Raw genomic sequence first — 21,202 nt, 5'->3', positions numbered from 1 at the left:
CAGAGCATTTTTGCTTTTATTCATTTTTAACAATAAGTAAAAATAAAAAAACTTTTTTTGTATTAAAAGTACTTTTGATATAGAACCAAATATATATATAAATATATTTTTAATAACTGGCCATAGACCAATGTGTTATAATCTCTGGTTAAAGGAAAGTACTAAATTTTGGTGAAATTATTCTCAGAACACTTTGTCATGTGAATCATCTGTGATTTTTGGTTCAATTAAAAAAAAAAAATTGAATTCACAATTTCCATGATTACTCTTTGTATAAGTCCAAAACATAATATAATCTTTTGAAATTTCCATGCCCACTTGTATTAACTAGATGAAGTGCTGGTGCATACATTTCAACAGTATCAGATGATTGATTACTAGATGTGACAGAGCTGTTTTTCCAGATCAGTGAAATATTTTCTTTTTTAAGATATCTGAAGGTAAAATAGATTTAATGAAGGAAACAAATTTACATAAAATAATTTATTGTTTATAATCACTTATATATAAACATGAAAATGACTCTTTGGTTATATGAGCACATATAAATAGTAATTAAAAAAATATATTTTGATTATATTTCTGCTCAGTTTTGTCATACTTATGCTACTCTTTGAAATATATTAAAATTTATATAATTGCATAAATAATTTTATTATTTTGTGTTTTAATATTTTTTTTAACTATACGTAACTTAATAAAAATAATACTAGGAATAAGGTAATTTCAAAATATTAAATAATATTTTACAAAAAATTATTTAAGTTACTCATATTGCAGAATATTTAAAAACAAAATAATTTGTGCAGAAATCATAGAAAAATAATTTAGGTATTAGATATATCGTGATTATCTCACAAGACCATGATTACAAGATTTTTCAATCAAAAAGTGAACATTTTAAACTATAATATTGCGATTACTTATTTCCTATAAATCTTTTATTAAAAATTTTCCTTTACATAAAGATGAACCATTTATATAAGTATGAAGTAAGTAAACATAAATATATAATTATGTAACGATTTATGTAAATTATAAATACGTGTAAATAAATAAAATGGATGTATAAGATACTCCATAAGAATAAATTAACAAATATTACATAGTAATTACAAAATTAGACTGACTAGTACATGGTACCTTACCTATAAAACATAATGAAGAATTTGTGTGTGGCTTTCATTAAAATATTTCTGTTAAAATTAATAAAAATGTTTAATATTTTTTTCAAAAGAAATATGTATTTTTAATTGCATTAAAGTTAACAATAATAATTACCAATTTTACTGTAAACAATTTTAGATTAGTAAATTAAATTAAAAATATTTTTCAAGAATATTATTATAGACATGAATGATACATTTAGTAAAATAATATAATAATAACAAGGTATTGTACCCATATACTTTCAAGTCTTTATTAAATTTATAAAAAAATAATTCCATAAGAAAGAATAACGGAGTTATTTTTTAAATAATCTATAATTAATAAAAATGAATAAATGAATAATTAGTAACCAGCACTAATTTTTCTCCAAAAAGGAGAAAATTTTTACATACTTCTTGAAATATTGTACAAAAACATGTATTAATGAAATTAATTTACAGTATATTGTATGTATTGTAGTACAGTTGCTTGAACTCCCACATATACTAACTATGCAATTCAGTCTCAGTTCAATACTCAGCTTTAACTCCAATAGTTGAAGTGGCCATCAAGCACAGTCAGATCATTTAAATATATTTACAGGTACAAAGAAGAGTTCCCCATCTGGAAAAAAAAGCTAAGTAGAATATTTATCATTTAGGTGAGCTTTACTTCTAAAGTGAATAATTAGTAATTTAATGTTATTATGCTTGCAAAAGCAGGAAGTGTTTAGAGGACGATCTGCAGAAATTTAAGGAAGAGATTTAGGAGATTTAAAAAAAATGAATAACAAATGAGCAGAATGAATGAATATCTTAGCTAATTATTTCATAACAATTAATAGAACATAGCTTTTATGTTATGATCCACTGTATGATTAAAAAATCTTCAGGATTTGAAGGACAAATGGAAAATGTGTTTTGATATATTGTTTTTACTTTATGCACATTCTACAGTATAAACACCCTTGGCATCTATTCCTGACAACTATTATAAATTAGTTCAGTTGAAACTGTTAGGCAGCAAACAAAAAAGCTTTCGTCACTAAAAAGAAGAGTATAAAATTGATAATGTTGTAATATATACAACATAATGTTGTAAAATATTAAAAACAAAATTAATGATATTGTGATTTTAATTAACTTAAGAGAAATTTTGTAAATTACTTTATTAAATGTTAATTTTATATTTTTCAGTTATAGTTATGTTATTGTATATTGTAAACATTCTTTTTTTGTATATATATTATGGAATAAAGAATTATTATTATTATTATATAAATTACTTTGATTATGTCTTAAATCTGTTTGAATTTTTCATTAAAATAATCCTTTAACATTTGTTTTTACAGCTGTTAATTTTCTCATGATACACAGGCATTCTACTTTTGCCTTTTGCCTACTTTTGCCTACTTTTGCCTACTTTTGTTGTAATATATACAACATAATGTTGTAAAATATTAAAAACAAAATTAATGATATTGTGATTTTAATTAACTTAAGAGAAATTTTGTAAATTACTTTATTAAATGTTAATTTTATATTTTTCAGTTATAGTTATGTTATTGTATATTGTAAACATTCTTTTTTTGTATATATATTATGGAATAAAGAATTATTATTATTATTATATAAATTACTTTGATTATGTCTTAAATCTGTTTGAATTTTTCATTAAAATAATCCTTTAACATTTGTTTTTACAGCTGTTAATTTTCTCATGATACACAGGCATTCTACTTTTGCCGAGAAAATAAGTCACTTTTTATTATATTTGGTTTAATATTTAATAAAATTAATTTTGTCATTCCTTTTTGAGTGGTTAATGGATCAGTTTTATTTTGCGTGTTATTGTAAATGACTTAAGAAAAATTAATTAATTCTAGAATATTCAAATTAAGAGCAAAGTGTGGTATAAATAAGAAATTTTTCAAATGTATGAATTGCTCTCACAGTGCAAACCATATATTTGAAAAAAGTGTATGCACATATTACATACTATTTCTCCTCCATATGGGTACACATTATTGATCCCTTGTAGACATTTTAAGCCCGTGTAAGGGAGATTAGTTTTTGATGCTTAAAGTGTTAGAAAATTCTCTTACTCGGGCAAAAAAAATCATTTATAGAATTCAATAAATTAATAAATGAAGAGAATAAAACAAGGTCTGATATTAGCTTTCGTCCAGTAGGGAAGTAATTATGAGAAGTCATAAAAGATATTTTGCCAATAAACTGAATTACTATACTGTAAACAAACACTCATAATTTTTAGAACTGAAAGACTGATGCTATGCAAATATTATAACTTTAGCTTCGAACAATAATTTAGTTGGACCAATCAATATTAAATTTTATCAGTAGAACAGCACTGAGAACTAAAGAGAGTGATTTGATTGAGTCTACAAATGCTCTCCTGCCATGAATCATGAGATCTTGCTGATAGTGAAGGGGCTTGAGTTCTCAGTGATACAGAATAGCTGGATTGAAGGTGCAACCATATTGGAGAGGTATCTGTTGAGAGCCAGACTAAGGAATGATTCCTGAAAGATGGCAGCAGCGCTTTCAGTAATTGTTAAGGGCGTAGTTCAGTAAGACTTAAATGGTCATAACAACATCACTCAATATTCTGAGTACTGTGCAGGTGAAAGCAATGAAAAATTACAGCTGCTTTTTTCCAAGAAAATGAAATGCTCTGCATTTTCATATAATAAAGATGGAGGCGCCTTCCTTTGTAAAATATTTGAGAGGTAAACTAGTCCCCTGTTCAGATCTCCAGATGGGGACTACAAAGGAAGGGGTCACGAGAAAATTAAAAAATTAACATTCTACCCGTCGGAGCGTGGAATGTTAGAAATCTAAAAAAGGTTGGTAAGTTAGAAAATGTAAAGAGGGAAATGGATAGATTAAATGTAGATGTAGTAGGAATTAGGAAAACAACTTTTGGTCAGGTGATTTTAGAATAATTAACATAGCTTCAAATAAAGGGCAGGCAGGAGTAAGTTTCATAATGAACAAGAAGATAGGGAAGAGAGTAGAGTATTTCAAAATGAATAGTGACAGAATCATTGTAATAAAAATTAAATCAAAACCTAAGCAGACAACAATTACTAATGCCTATATGCCTACAAGCGCCCTTGATGATGATGAAGTAGAGTGTGTATAGGAAGAAATTGACGAAGCAATTAAACACATAAAAGGAGACAAACATTTAATAATAGCTGGAGATTGGAATGCAAGCATTGAAAAAAGCAAGGAAGGAAATGTTGTAGGTGAATATGGGCTGGGCAAAAGGAATGAAAGAGGAGACCGACTTATAGAGTTTTGCACAAAGTATCATTTAATAATTGCCAACACCCAGTTTAAAAATCATAATAGAAGAATATACACATGGAAAAAACCAGATGATACTGCAAGGTATCAGATAGATTATATCATGGTTAAGCAAAGATTTAGAAATCAACTCGTTGACTGCAAAACTTACCCTGGAGCAGACATTGATAGCGACCATAATTTGGTGATAATGAAATGTAAATTGGGGTTTAAAAACCTGAAGAAAATGTGTCTGAATTGTGGAATTTAGAGAAGCTTGAGGAAGAAGAGGTAAAGAAGATTTTTAAGGAGGACATCACAAGAGGTCTGAGTAAAAAAGATAAGGTAGAAAATGTAGAAGAAGAATGGGAGAATCTTAAAAAGGAAATTCTTAAATCAGCAGAAGCGAACTTAGGCGCAGCAAAGATGATACCTTGGTAGAAAACCTTGGATATCAAAGGGTACAGTGCAGCTGATGGATGAATGTAGAAAGCATAAGAATGCTGGTGATGAAGAAATTAAAAGGAACTATTGACAATTAAGAAATACTATAAACAGGAATTGAAAAATAGGGAAAGAAGCGTGGATTAAAGAAAAGTGTTCAGAAGTGGAAAGATAAATGAACATTGGTAGAATAGATGGAGCATACAGGAAAGTTGAGGAAAATTTTGTGGTACATAAATTAGATTCTAATAATGTGTTAAACAAAGTGGTACATCGATTTATGATACGAAAGGAAAGGTCAATTGTTGGGTGGAATATACTGAAGAGGTATACTGAGGAAATGAATTAGAAATTGGTGTTATAGAGGAAGAATAAGAAGTCAAGGAGGATGAAATGGGAGAAGCAATACTGAGATCTGAATTTAAGAGAGCATTAAAAGATTTGAATGGCAGAAAGGCTCCTGGAATAGATGGAATACCTGCAGAATTACTGCACAGTGCATGTGAGGAAACAATGGATAGGTTATACAAACTGACATGTAATATTTATGGAAAAGGGGAAGTTCCGTCAGACTTCAAAAAGGGTGTTATAGTCATGATACCAAAGAAAGCAAGAGCAGATAAATGAGAAGAATACAGAACAATTAGTTAAACTAGTCATATATCAAAAATCTTTACTAGAATATTGTACAGAAGAATTTAGAGGAGAGAGGAAGAAGTGATTTACACCGAAATGAAATGATTAGCATTAGATAGGGAATCTTGGGGAGCTGCATCAAACCGGTCAAATGACTGAAGAAAAAAACACATGCTCTAAAGATCATTGTCTGCAATTGTTGTGTGTGCCAATTCAAATATTTTCAATATATTTTATTAGGATCTAGCAACTTCACTGAACCTTAACTTACACACATGGATTTTCTTTTTCAGTCATGGTTATGTGGTGTAGTATATTGTTGCATTCAGTTTATAAGAAAAAGATGTGTTTGACTGTAGGACAAATAGAGAAAAGAATTTCTCCACTTCTCATCAGCCATGAAGCAAAATAAAATACCCTAACTTTATAAAAAATAAGATCCAAAACATACAATCAAAATAAAAGGAAATTAGAAAAATATACAAAAACCTAAAATCGAGGAGCAAAAAACTTATCGAAGATATTAACAATTTCAGTTGTTTTAGTTAACTTAATCCATTGTTTCTTTTCTTTTGTTTAAAAAATATTATAGCAGAGAGTTCCCTCATTGCTAATCCTTACTGCTGTACTATAATCTAACTTAGTTACAGTAAAAAGATGAGTAAGCAAATTAGATTAATGCTTTAATATTGTAGCAGTGTAATGATTTTGTTTATTTATTGAATGAAGTAGTAAAAGTAGTAGCATTTAAGTAACTATTTTCATTCCTTGATTGCGTGCAAGGATAACAAAGATAGAACCGATGATTTTATATTGCTGTTCATTTCTTTATTTGGGCTAAAAAACTGTGAACTACGATTACAACAAATTCAGCGTACCTCTTTACAGTTCCATTTACATAAATGTATCTACTGTGAATTAAGAAGAATATGTATACAGTACATGGCACATTTTAACCATTTGCAGTAATACGTAATACACAATAAAAGATAAATTAATTATAACTTTTTAGAAATGTTTCTGTGGTTAAAATTTATTAATAAATTTCCAAAAATATGATCTAGAAAATGTTTAGTATTAATAAAGTTCCTTTCTTTAAATGGAGATAGCAAAAGTTACTTCAAGGGCTATTCATAATTAATTAAACACAAACTGACCTTGGAAAATGTATAACATAATTTTCACATTTAAGTTGGTAACAACAATTAAAATATTTTGCAGGGTGATTGTACAGAAATATTCTCTTCTATGGTGTGATTAATAGTGGTTGCTCTGTTGGAATTATATATTCTGTGGACGAATAATTTTATGTTATTAGTTAGTTTTTGCAGAAGGGTTTCACTACCAGATATGCAAAAATATATATGCGTACAAATATAAAAAAATATGAAATGATCGTTTCTTTGTTGAAGATTAGCATCGATTTGAAAGAATGGTTGAAGTCTCTAATGAATTTTTACAACAGCATATTGAAAAATGTTAAAGCACAATAGAGAGGTAGATCTTCAATACATAAATGTTGTACATTGTTAAATATTTTAATCGCCGAACAATTTTTGCGATCGAATTTTTGAGATGATGACATTAAATGACAAACATGAGAAATCCCAGATCTTTTAAAGTTTTCATTACCAAGTATAAGTGATGAGTTTTTATCTGCGAAATATTTAAACACATCGTTTTGATTGTAATCAACAAGAAAAAAACTGATTGGCGTACCCAGTGTCAGGTAAGAAAACACTACATTCGTTGCCATCGGAGGGTATCACTGTGTTTTGGGATAAAAAATATTATTGTTTGTGAGATCTACTCGTAGAAGGATCAAAGAATATTCGATTGCTAATACCATTCTACCTTACTGTTATCCATGTTTAAGCCCGCGATGATTTAAAAGTGTCAGGGACAGCAGAATATGGAGTGAGATTCTGCAACAACCACTCGTATACTATTCAATTGACGCAATAAACACGAAGGAAATCCGTTCAGAAGTACTTCTATAATTACAAGCCTGTTAGCGCTTAGCTCCAATTCTTTACCTAATGATTTTCATTTTTGATCCCCTCAAAGAAACTTTCCAGAAGAAGCATTTCCAAAGCCATGAAAATAAAAAATTCAGTTCATAGATTTTTATTTGAATGAATAACTTCAAGGGTTATTATCGTTTCAAAACCAAAAAAAGAAGATTTTGATGCCAAGCAAAAGACAATTATTATCTGCTACCGTAATAAGTTATTGAGGAACGTCTTTATTCCCCAATTAAAACATAATTTTAAAGAGAGTTGTTCTGATAAATTACTAAAGTTAATTATTTAATAAACAAAATATTAAAGTGTAGTTTTTAATATTGATAAATGATCCTCATAAAATAACTCTAAATTTACGTAAATTTAAATTTGAAGTACATTTACTTATATTTGTTTCTTGTATTCATTCATAAATAATTATCACTGGCTTTTAATTCCAGCAAACTCATTTATAAACCGAGAGCAAACAATAATCCTTAATCTAATAGCTACACAAAAAGTGCTTTAAGACGACCGGTTTACTTTGTATAATGGAAGTTCATTAATTATTCGAAGTTAATCTTTCTTGTCTGCATTTTAATGTTAAACTGAAAAATAAATTATCAAAAGAGGATTGTAAAATAAAAATCTTATTTACCAGATAACTGGCTTAATCATCTCAACGAACGGGTTTCTGGGCGCTGTAGGCCAGTGAGTGAGCCACATTATTTGAATATGAACCGTGTGAGTCTCCATGACCAGAATCCCAACCGCTTGAACCACCAGAACTCCATCCTCCTCCATGACTACTGTATTCTACTGGATGTACAGACACCTGCAACACAATTGTTGAATATATTGGTACTAATAATATTCTTTGATCAAAGATTATCGTGTCTTTTATGGCTGATTAATTGAACGATATTTTACAAATACAATTCTGTTGAATTTCAGTATGTAGACTTAAAATAGAATGTTTTAATATATTTATTTCTAAACACAAGAAAGTAAATCAACATATATAAGATTGGTATTTGCTAATATACAAGTGAATTGAAATAAATATTAATTATAAATTTAAAACAGAGAAAAAAAAATGTTTTTGCATAAAAGAAAGTAAGTTAAATAAAAAAACAAGTCACATAAACATCGTAATATTACTTCTTTTACACTGCATGTGCGTAACATAATTCGTTTTTAATTAATCCAGTAGACGTAATTCGTCTAAAAAACAAATTCAAACAGGAAAATGAATTTAAAGATTATTCCTCATAATTGAACATTTGTATTCTATTAAATAATTCGTATTTAATTTGGTTGTTATTATGAATAATAATATTAATAAACACAAACGAGTAATTGTATTAATAAAATTTAACGATTGAAATTATTGCTCATTGAAAACGTAAAGTTTTGTTGTTGAATTAGCTATTTCAATTTACATATCCTAATATAAGAAGCTAAAGAAAACAAAACTAATTTCTAAACCGAACGTCAAAAAATATTTTTGGTCTGACTGTATGAATTTTTCGTTCTGATATGTTGGAAGCTATTTTGTAATTATAAAATAGCTATTAAATATGTTGATGATGAATTTGAGTAACGCATCGTTCGGCGGTGTTGTGCAGAACTACTGCGGATGAAATATTTTCTAAAAAATGTAACAAAAACGAAATGTAATAGTAATTTTTTTTTATTATAAAGATATTTTATTATAAAAGATATAATTTCACTTTTACAGACATTAAAAATTATTATGTATTTAAGAATTATCTTTATTTATACCTAATAGGTAGAAGGATAGATAATCAAATATTCTCTTCTACTAATATTCACTAATCTTACAAACTTAAAACGTAATCTAACATTCCTTTGTTACAACAAAACAGACTACTCGACTTATAATTACATCAATATCATAAACAAACTACCCCCGTAATGTTAAATTTACCACACCATCAGTGGTATAATGACAGTAATGATTTTTACGATAGGTGCTCTTGATTCAATTAAAAAAAAAAACAAACTTCAGTTTGAAGGAATATTAATTTCTATAAATCGCTTTAAATTTAAAATTAAAAACAACATTTAACATTTAAAATTACGTTGAAATAGTAAATTTCAGTGAAAGTTATTTCAGTTGTTGCATTACGATCTTTTGAATTAACTTTAGAAATTACTCTAAAGAAATAATGAATATAATTTTAAATACCTCTTTTAGTTTAAACAAACAAAAAAAAAGAATAACAAGAATAAAACACAACTAAATAACTTATACTTATTTACAAAGTATAGCCCATACATAATTTGATTTAAGCTGGAAGGAAGCCAGCTTAAATCAACACTAATTGTCTGATGAATCAAGTGAATTGAGGAAGTATCTGTGACGGTATCTAAGTTTAGATTTCTATTCAGTCTGTTCAAATAGTTGATAATTTAAACAAATTTGAACAAGATAATCCAAATATTTTTAGTGCCTTTATTTCATACGAAAAAAATCGCAATATTAAAAAAAAAAAAAATATTAGGAATAAACAAGAAACTTATAATTAAAATATGGAGTTAAAAGTAGCAAAAATAATTAAATAAAATATTCGTACCTGTGGATGATGTTGATGCTGATTGGAGAGTAGTTTTCGGATAGCAATAAAACCTGAGATAGCGAGAGAAATGATGGATGCCAAAATAGCTTTTTTTGCTATTAATGCTATTATAAAGTAACCGATGACTAGAATCACGGCCATTTTTAATTTCAAACCGATCAGCAGCGGAAGTAACAATTTCATCAACTTCTTCTTTTTCCCACGACCTTTAAACACGTAACATATTCATTTAAATATTGAATTATTACTTACAAACAATACAAATGAAGTTAAAATGCTATGTTTAAGTTCTTATACGAACTTTTCATCCTAGTAAGAAATATGCAATATTTAGAAAAATTTTATTCTATATGTTCAAGATTTTACAACATTTTTCTTTTAATCTCCGACACCACGGTTAGGTATTGCTTCAGAGAATGAGATGAATGATTTGTAGCGTTGTAAAAATGCCATGCCTGACCGGGATTTGAACCCGGGACCTCCGGATGAAAGGCCAAGACGCTACCGCTCGCGCCACGGAGACCGGCATTTTTACAATATTTAGAGGAATATAATTTTACCCTAAAGTTTTATTATTAAATACGAGTAACTCAAAATTCATACAGATATGCATGCATGTATTTATCTTTTCTTTCCAAGTTTCTAAATTAGCCCACCGGGCTGGTCTAGTGGTTAACTCGTTGTAACAAATCAGTGTTTAACAGCTGAATTCTGAAGTTAAAATCCTAGTAAAAAATAGTTGCTTTTATACTATTTTAATACTAGATTGTGGTTATCAGTATAATTTGGTGATTGGGGTTCACGTCTCAGGAATGGTTGGCCTGAGTTTGAAGAAGACTAGACTTTATTTTTTCATCCTCATCTCACTGGGCGGAGGGAAATTGCGTATTGTTCACTAGTTACTTATTCACTGAACATATTGCGACGTACACGTTAGGAGAATAAAATAAAGTAAAAAGTTTTTAAAATTGTTTATTTCAGGTGGCACCTTTGCAAACTACATACGAATATCTTTCAGTAAATCGCTAAACATCAACTAAACAATGTTTTTTTAATATCTCTATATAAAAAAATCATTCTGAAAAGCGCAAAAAATAGTTCAGTTTGAAAAAAGATTACTTTCTATGATTGTTATTTAATGCTACGTTATTTTGTTTTTTTTTTTAATTTGTTTGTTATTGATCACTATGTATACAAAATAGATATTTTTTTTAATATTAGACCTTATTATTGCTCCATTTGATTCAGTACTTTTAAAAATCGACTATAAGAACTGGAAGGAAAATGATAGCACTCTGATGTAACCCGAATCGTCTTTCGAAGTTGATCATAATCACTCTGTAGTCAGTCACCCTGAAGTCAGATAGTCATTATACAAGACTACAATTTTATATAATAATCTACTAATTGCATTCTGTATTGTAGTATATAATCATGAAATATAACCACTAACATCTGCCGGAGCTTGTTAAGATAATTAACTCGTAGTAGCCGTGCAGAAGTGGTTGAATAACAAGTAAACATTCCTTAAATGTTCCATTTTTGCAATTTTTCGCGCGCGCACCATACACACACACGCGCGCGTGTATATATATATATAATCTTTTCTTTCACCCAAGTCGCTACATTTAACTTCTACATATAACTTTTTTTTAATGAATATTGATTCGTCGAATTCAGGAAGATTTTTGTTGGGGAGAGATTTCTTAAGAGTGGTCGCATACTAATTATTCTGTTGAAACTCAATCCCCGTACCGTTTAACTGAATTTTACATTTTAAATAATATATATTTATCACATAACACCGAAAAACTATTACAAATTTCAATTTACGACATAAATTTTTCAAAATTTGAAAAAACCGATAATGGTTGTAGATATTTAGCTGAAGAGTCATTGCAAGCCCCCAATCTAGTGAATATGTCGTTTAGTATAGGCGATAATGGAAAAAATTAGCAAGTACTGTTCAAATTTTTTACATCTGAAGGTTGAATTTTGAGAAATCTAGAAATTAGCTTTTAGATATTTACATCAGAATTAAACACACCAAAAATGAAGTTAACAGCTATGTTCATTTTTTACAGAGAAATTTAAAAAAAAGTAAATTTCGTTGTTATTTCATTTTAACCCCTTAAATTCAGAATTCCAAAAAATGCATTCTTAATGTGTACTTACACCATACGAAGGACATATATACAAATACTCATCAATTATCTTCAGTAATCTTTCTACGCGATGATGAATCAGTCAGTAAGGATATATTATTTAATATATATATATATATAATATTATTACTTGGTTTATAGGATTTAAATAAGGATAAAATAGAAAATAAAAAGTAATGGATATTTCCAGAATAGGTATTGTAACAAAGTGTGGTACACATTTGTACAAAATCAGTACACAGTTAACTGTTAACCATTTTCTCCTACACTCGACAAAATAATTAAAGAGATTATATTCAACACTAGTATGAAAGTTAAAGTGGTACGTGTCAGAATGAAGTTAAGTCTAACGCGTGTAATATTAAGCTAGCAACTCCATATCGAAGGTCAGTATCCCATAAAATAGTGATAAAAATAGCTACCAGTTTAAAATTAATAAATATCGTTATTAGTATTTTCGTTGGTCAGATCCTAAAGGAAGCAAATAATTAAACAAATTTTAATTGTGTAGATTTATTATACAAGTGAAACATGTTGTATCTGTTATATTTGCTATGATTTAATTGCGATTATTTTTAACAGATGAAGAAAAAACTATACTGAACTAACACGCACATAGAATAAAAAGAAATTACGTTTTGTTATTGCAATATATTTATAAAATATCAATTATTAACTCGAAAAAGTGTCTTTCGATGAACTAATTTTCCTTTTTATATTTATATATATATAAAACAAAATAGTAGATATTTTATATGAGAATAAAACTAATTTATTATAAGACATGCATCTAACTTGTAAATAAATTATAAGAACCGGTCTGAGAAGTCATGGAAGTGAAAACTGAAGGAATGAAATACTATACTAGTATGTGTTTTAAAAAGGCGGAGGTCTTAAACATGCTTATATCCGGTTTAAGACTACTTATTTATTTGGCAAGTAGGCCGGTTGTTCCAGTGGCTAGTGAATAAATTGTCTTTTTATCATAAGGAGGCGTCAAGAATGTAAATATTTATTTGAACCTGACGATAAATAAGTCAATAGCCGTTATGTGAGTAATAGTTTATAACGAAGAAAAATAGTGGTTTTTAGTTCTTAATATTAAGTAGCAAGATATCAGTAAATTAGGTTGCATTAAAGCTAATGTAGAGTGAAAAAAATACAGTCTAACCACTAAAAATAAAGTAAACAACTTACTTTTACAATTTACCTAAGGCGAAGCAAAAACGCATTACTACTATCACTTTAGAATATGGTAGTTGCTTAATTTAGAGGTACATCTACTGTTTTAGTATTTTCAATTTTACATATATATTTATAAATACATACACAAATATATTAATTATAAATATTTATTTAAATAACTTTTTTGTTGAAAATATGATTATTTTGCAAAAAAGTAATTTTTATTCAATCCCACTATTACAGGAACACGTCTTTTACCGTTATTCTTGTCTTATCCGAGGTTCCTTGTTGGAATCCGGTTGGGTTCGCATTTTTCATAGCTACAAAATTCATAAGTCAATAATATTGGGCGTTGGCTTTTTTTAGGTAAATAAAACGGGTTTTTCTTAATTTATTACTGAAAAGTTAAAAAATGATATTTAAATTTTTCATAAAAATTATGAGAATATATCAAGAGAATATTACCGTTCAGTATATATCATTAACATCTGAAAATATTTAATTTTCTGAAAATTAATGTAAATAAATGTGTTAACGTAATTTAATAAGATATTAAAAAACAGTAAATTCAGTTCACACGCACTGACATATACGCCCTTTTCATGGTGTAACCGAAAGAGGTTCTGGGTAATCTGAAACAACTGTTAATAAATTACAAAGAAGTTGCTAATTTTTGGCGATCCCAGAATCCTATGATGCAAATTCATAGTTAAAAATATATATAACAATAAAATTAATATCTACCGTAAACTACATCTCATATAAATGCTCATATTCGTAACTATCCCTATTAGATCTACCCCAAAAAACATTAATCCTAAAGTTTAAGGTATTATCAATATGTAAAATAATTTGTATCTGGAATTCTTCGTGTTATATCTAATTTTCAAATATTTTTATTTCATAACTTAATTTTAAACAATCGTTTTATGTCAAAGTTAATAATAACTACCCTTTTAAATACTTTTGTTGTGCATACACATCTTTTGGGAATAAATTTCAACACTGAATGCCAAAACATTTCTCGCCAAAAGAAAGAGTAATATATTTTAAAAGTGTTTTCAGCAAAACTGATTACATTTCGTTTTAAGCTGAATTAAAGCACCGATTAGCTTTACTTTTGTTGCTTTAAACTTACTTTGATGTGAACATTCTTTCAACATTTGTCATCGTGCCTTGGGTAAAAATTGTTTTAAACGTTTTTGTATAATCTGTGTATAAATATTTGCTGATAAAAAAAAAATAATTTAAAAAAGTATTCTTTAGATAACAGAAAAAAAAGATTGTTTGCCACGTGACAGTGACAGGGAGAATGGCGTAGCCTCGCTGTAAAATTAAAAAAATTATGATAAATCTAGTTTAGTATTCAAATTTTATGAAGTTAGGCACTTCCTCATAATTTTTTTTTTGAAACTCATGTTTGGATGAAACAATTTATATCAGCAATAAATATCATTATTTTCCAAGACTTATTAGAAGCCAGAGATCATCTTTAAGTTAATATGAAGAAATCGAAATAAATAATTGAAACCAGAATAGACTGAGAAAAACTATATTGAAAGAAGTTACATGTTATTAAACAATTAGTATATATGCTCGTAGTATACAAAGTCCAATAAATGATTAGTTGGAGGTGACATCACATAGGAAAAAGTTATTCCTGAAAATATCATAATCTCCCCAAGAACTTTGAACATCCGATGACTTAGAGGAACGATGTAGCTTTCCGTTGCCTTCTTCAGAAAACCGAATACATTGTTTGACATCGACACTAAATCCATCGAAATACAGGTGACACTTTTATACGCGAGTGATTCACTCTGTTCACCGTTGTGATGGTTGTGTAGCAAATATCACAAACGTCTCAGATAAAGCGACTCATACAGGCACATCTTGAACCTAAGCCGCTTTACTTGTATCACAGCTGTAATAAACAACGGGACAGGTGATGCCAAAAAACTGATTAATATATCTCTTTCTAAAGAGAGACAAAGCATATAATGACGATAAATAATTATAAAATACAAGACAAGTTTTTAATATGCAGACAGATACGAAACTTCGACTAAAGAGTAACGTTAAGGTTTATAGGTAACATAATATTCACAACTACAGCTACATATTTTTCGTAATATTCACTCACATGCATCTTGCTGTGCAATGTTTTGTAAAAAAAAGAAGACAACCTATGATCTCAGTCTCTTATAGTTAATAATCATTTTTGGTCACGCACGTACTACTGCTGCGAGAGGTTCTGAGTTATATGTTATAAGATCACTCTCTCGATAATTTCATTATTTTTACGCAGTTTGAGCTAAGAGGAAGAGGAAGAGAGAGAAAAGAAGGAAAAACGACTGTTATAAAACCGGAATAATCGACTTTTAGAGTAAATGATTAGGGTTGAGGAGTACATTAAAACTGTAGTAAGATATAAAGTTTTTGAAACTACTCACAAAAAAATGAAGTATAAAAAAATATTTTACTTAATGGTAAAATAAATACAGTAAATTAAACAAACCTATGTAAATTTAGTTATAAATTTACATAGGTTTAATAAATTTACATAGGTTTACTAAATTTAATAGGTTTACTAAAATTTACATAGGTCATTATAAAATCTTTGTTAATTCTTTTTGAATTTAATAATTCTTAATTAGTTCTATATTGTAAATATTGTAATAAACTTTGCATCAAACAATGTTTTTAGTTTTTTTCATCCGCTACATTTAATAACCCAACCGCGATTATTCTAGAATCAATTTCTTGAGTAGATAAAAGTAAAAGAAATACTGTAACTCTATTCTGTTCGAAATACGTCTGTAATTTTATAATTGATCCTGCCACAATATTTAATACTAAGTAACCCAAATAAATGAGTAACTCAGATAAATGATGATTTAAAATTATGAAAATAAAGTTTTGAATTCCATTTTTGTACAGTAAGGGAAAAATTTAAACACAAAAAAAAGTGATATGAAATTATAATTTTAATTTTATACAGCTTTTATTCATAATTTTATACATACTCGATGTGAGGTTGTTTTATCAAAGTAAGAAAAAATTAGCTTCGCAAGAGACAGATATTTTTATTAATTAATTATTTCTGTCAGGAGGATTCTGATGTAAAAGTTTTTCACTAAAATTTATAGAATTAAATGTTTTACTAAGTGAATGAAGCGAAATTTAGAAATTTGTTACTTCGATAATATTTATTTATACGTTAAAATCCTATTAAATTATTATAAAATATTATTTTCACTTAATTGCTTCGAACACTTTCTTATACATAAAATTCAATGAGAGAAATTGTTCTAGAGTTTGTTTATTTGGATAATAAATAATTCAGTTTTTTTAGCTAGAGCCGGCAGTAGTCTAGATATTATATTTATAAGATAAATATTAAGAGTATTATTGTAGCTGAATTTGTTGTTTACTACAGTTGATAGCTTTTTTAAAGTGCTTGATAGCACTTTTTATAAAAAGTATGTCAATAAATACCCTTAAGCGTCTGTGTAACCGTATTAACTGAGGCGGAACATTGTATCAGAAAGTGGATGAAAAATTATATAAATTAATTAAAAACGTGGTAGTAGTAGTAATAGTAGTAGTAGTAGTAGTAGTAGTAGTAGTAGTAGTAGTAGTAGTAGTAGTAGTAGTAGTAGTAGTAGTAATAGTAATAATAATAATAATGATTTTTAGTGTTATTATTCTAGAATTATTGAAGTAAAGATTTTTTTAAATTTAGAAAAGAAATTTTACCGGAAAAATAATTTTTGGATAGCAATGTCGTACTAAATATACTACTGGTTAAACTGTAACTAATATTTAAAAGACAAACCATGATTATAAAGAAATAATTATCTCATAAATATGGATTTTATAAAATAAAATAAAATTTCAGCATAAAATAATCCGAACGGAAATAATAGACTTTTGTTTTTGTTATAGTTATTGTCTATTCTCATGATTTTCAACATAGTCATTATTCCTCTTTTAATTCAAAATCAGATAAATAACTTTTCATATATTAGATATTTATCTTTATCTTAAAAAAAAGAAGAATGAAAAAAATAATAGTTTTCTTTAAGGTTACTTATTAGCTTTATTTAATTACGAGCAGAGGACTAATGAAAGTGTCAAAAATGAAATACAAACAAATGATAATGTAGGTAAAATAAAAATTAGTCTATTACATCTGCCAAATTCAGAAAAATAACCGATTTAAAAATATTTTTCTCATTTTGCAACTAAATTTCAGTAACTGAAAAGCAAATTTTTAAATATATTTTGAGCTGAAATGTTCGATAGACTTAATAATGATGTCGGCTGCTATATCCTAAAATGTTTCAGGAGATCTGATATACGACAACAGTCAGTTTTAAAAATAACATAATTATCCAAGAATAAAAAGTGTGACTTGTCAGGATTACTAAGAAAAATTAGAAATTGTAGTTTCTCGTTCGTCGTCTTCCTCAGTGAGCCAAACATATTAATGTTGCACAGCGTCTTGTGAAGGTTATTAATCGTCAGGTGATATTGATATTCAGCCTTAAAAATGAGGGATATGCAAATAGGGGGATGGGTATTCATCGCAGGAAGAGAAAAATGGTAAATATCATTCATCTTAAACAGAGAAACTCTAATGCTATCCGTGTTTTAGGGTACAGACAAGTATTCTGATACCCTTTCTTACAAGAAAAATTATGTACTTTGCTCTATTTATTAAGGACTAACCGTAAGAAGAATTTCAATTACGAGCTAATAAATCGTTGGAAAATATGTTTTCCGTAATGTTCACAGTTTATGTACTACTAAATAGAAATTACAAAGATAATTTCTGCGGACGTAAAATAATAAACTTAGAATGGAATTTAGATGTAACATAAGTTACAATACCATTTAATAAGAATAAATTAATCGTGTAACAGCCGCTCTTTTTTTTTCTTAGATTTGAAGTCACAATATTAGCATAAGAATGCCTGATAATATCGATTAATGTAGATTTAGTGAAAAAGTGGTTATACATAAATGTGAATAGATCTTTTTTAATAACTAAATTGTTGTTTTTTGTAACTAAATTTTTTATAAAATTAAAAAAAAAATTGAACTTTGAAAAAATAATACAAAACTGCCCTAAATTGTTGTTCATAAATATAGTAAAAATTGTATACACTTAATTTACAATTTACTGAGTAAATGTTCGAGTTCCAGTATTTTATTTATATTTTTATCAAAATATAACAACCAAAAAAAAACATTTATATATTGAGAATTTATTAATATTTTAATAAGGTTTTAAAGTAGGATTTATTTTTAGGAATAAGACTTGTTACATTTTCTGGTTTTGTTCTATTTATTTTTGTGCTCTCTTTTAAAAAAGGAAAATAATAATAAATACTATCTATTGTAATTAGTTAGAATTTATAATGACTTAAATTTAAATTTAGTACATTCTGAGTTACACTTAACTCGAAAAAAAAATTTTGGAATATATTTATGAATTATTAAAAAAAAACAAAAAAAAAACGAGTGCACCTACCTTCTGTCACAAGTTCGGATATCTTTTGCTTTACATCATCTGGAATATTTTCCATCAATCCTCTTGCAGTTGCACCGACTTCTTGCATCAAAGGGGAGAGATTCCACGATAGGCTTCTTTCTTGAAAGAAATTAAAAATTTTATCTATAGTGAAAGATTCTAAAATTTCTTCTCTTTTTTCAACATCTGCTGCAGAGATAATTTTATTTTCTGACATCGTATCCATTGATAATGACCTTGTTGATGCTTCAGGACTTAATTGATTTTTAACTAGTGATAAGCCTCCAAAAATCGGTAAGTTTTCTTGATCGAAAAAATATTTCATACTTCGAAACATTTCTATTTGAACGCATGAAATAGAATCTTTCTCGAAACATGATTTAAATTTATCTTCTCCAAAGCCAGTGGCAAGAAGTAACAGAAATAAAAATACGTTCTTCATGATGTGAAGTTTCACTTTAATAAGTAAAGAATAAGTGACTGCCGCTCGACGAGTACTAGCTCATTTAAAGCTTCGCCTCCACTCCTGCCTGCTCCATTTGAAACCTGTTACTCCTCTCTCCTCTATCCCATCTCACACCCAATAGATCCCTGCAAGAATGGGATTCTCTTAATGGTATTTGTGATATACTAGCAATATTATTTTTAACCTAATGCTATTGCATTCTTACAAAATTACTATAATTAAATTCAACTAAAATTTCTTCGATAATCAATATTTATTAAAAAAGAGAAGAAATCGCAAAAAAATGATTATTTAGATCATTTTTTTTTCTATAAAATCAATAATTTATACAAATTTCTTATTCCAAAATTATCTTATACATTTAATAATAATTCTTTTTTTAAAGAAAGAACATTAAATATCTTTTAAAAAATATATCGTGAAAAATATTGATTAAATTCTACTACAACAGATTGTGATATATTTAATTTAGTATCTTAGTTTTAAATTTGAATGCATTAATCTAAAAAAACTTATCACTAATGAAGAACGGAATATTAGTTAAAAGCCAGTAAGAACGGATTAATAATAAAATATATCTTTTTTTTTTCTAAATTGATATTTCTGTACCCTTATTGATTGTTTTCATGAATTAATGTTTGCTCTGTTCTAATGAAGAAGAATTAAAGCTCCAGGGAATAGTGGGACAAAGACTCTGTCTTTGACAAAGCTTCACAAAAAGAAACCGCATGGTGTCATATCTGGAGACCTTGGGGGCCATCACAAGAACGCTTCATCATCAGCACCAGTGCGACCTATCCAACGCTATGGGAGATGTTCATTTAGATACCCTCTCGCATCATTATGAAAGCAGGGTGGAGCTCCATCCTGTTAGAAAATGAAATCTTGGGAGTCTTCTTCAAGTTGTGGCATCCACCAAATCTGGAGCATGTCAAGTTACGAGTGTACCTTTACAACTGTAAAAATGGCCCTTAAAGCTTCATTCTGGTTATGGCAGCAAAGACTTTGGAGAATTTCTGATATGCTCAATGATTCGTCCAGGATGTTTTGAACCCCAGAGTCGAACAATATGTCTGTTGGCCTTTGCCGTTGATATGGAAGGTCACCTCATCACTGAAGATTATCTTGTCCCCAAAATCATCATTTTTTAGGAATCCCAACATGTTTACACTGAAGACAGTGCGAAGTTGTCTGTCATCTTCAGTGAGTCCCTGCAAACGTTTTCAGCTTGTAAGCCGTGAATTTCAAACGCTTACAAAGAACATCCGAGACTGTTGAGCGGGGCAATGCCAACTCAGGATTAGCTTTCCGAGCTGACTTGATGGGGCTGCATTGAAAGGATTGCCGAACTCTATCCACTGTCTCCTCTGAATGGAAAGGACGGCCAGTGCTTTGCCTTTGCATAGGTAACCTGTGTCCATGAGTTTTGTATGCCAACACTTATTGGAGTTCTTGTCTGGTAGATCGAAAGTTGCGTTGAACTGTGATAACAGACATTGTCTTTGCGTATTCCACAACACAAAATTCCTTCTGTTGTTTGGTGGGTGCCATCTTTAGATATTTGTACTCATGAGAACAGCGAGTATTACAATCAAATCTTGAAGTATCCAACAGCAATCAATGTTTCACCACTGGACTAGTTTTCGCTACTCCATGTAAATATGTATTAGGGATTTTTCTGGATATATCCGGAGCATTCAC

General features: G+C 28.4%; 1 protein-coding gene across 1 annotated transcript; it reads right to left on the bottom strand.

Moving 5' to 3' along the window:
• Window positions 1-474: 474 nt before the first annotated feature.
• Window positions 475-19,520, bottom strand: Osi6 (DUF1676 domain-containing protein Osi6). Its single transcript, XM_075375665.1, has 4 exons — window positions 19,036-19,520; window positions 10,144-10,352; window positions 8,202-8,378; window positions 475-1,773 (listed from the first exon to the last, which is right to left on the bottom strand). Exons 1-3 carry the CDS (start codon window positions 19,475-19,477, stop codon window positions 8,223-8,225), a joined length of 807 nt encoding a protein of 268 aa, XP_075231780.1. The 5' UTR covers window positions 19,478-19,520; the 3' UTR covers window positions 475-1,773; window positions 8,202-8,222.
• Window positions 19,521-21,202: the final 1,682 nt, after the last annotated feature.

The sequence above is a fragment of the Lycorma delicatula genome, chromosome 1, assembly GCF_047948215.1.
Source record: "Lycorma delicatula isolate Av1 chromosome 1, ASM4794821v1, whole genome shotgun sequence".
NCBI classification, from domain to species: domain Eukaryota; kingdom Metazoa; phylum Arthropoda; class Insecta; order Hemiptera; family Fulgoridae; genus Lycorma; species Lycorma delicatula.
Note: the sequence above shows the minus strand (reverse complement) of the source record. Positions and strands in the feature narration are given on the sequence as shown.

Bases quoted from the DNA above. Each gene is read 5' to 3' on its own strand.
- Osi6 (XM_075375665.1), bottom strand. From the start codon at position 19,477: ATGAAGAACGTATTTTTATTTCTGTTACTTCTTGCCACTGGCTTTGGA. The intron at 10,353-19,035 runs GTAGGTGCACTC...ACGTGTTTAAAG, and splicing joins ATCCGAACTTGTGACAGAAG to GTCGTGGGAAAAAGAAGAAG. The intron at 8,379-10,143 runs GTACGAATATTT...ATTGTGTTGCAG, and splicing joins AGCATCAACATCATCCACAG to GTGTCTGTACATCCAGTAGA.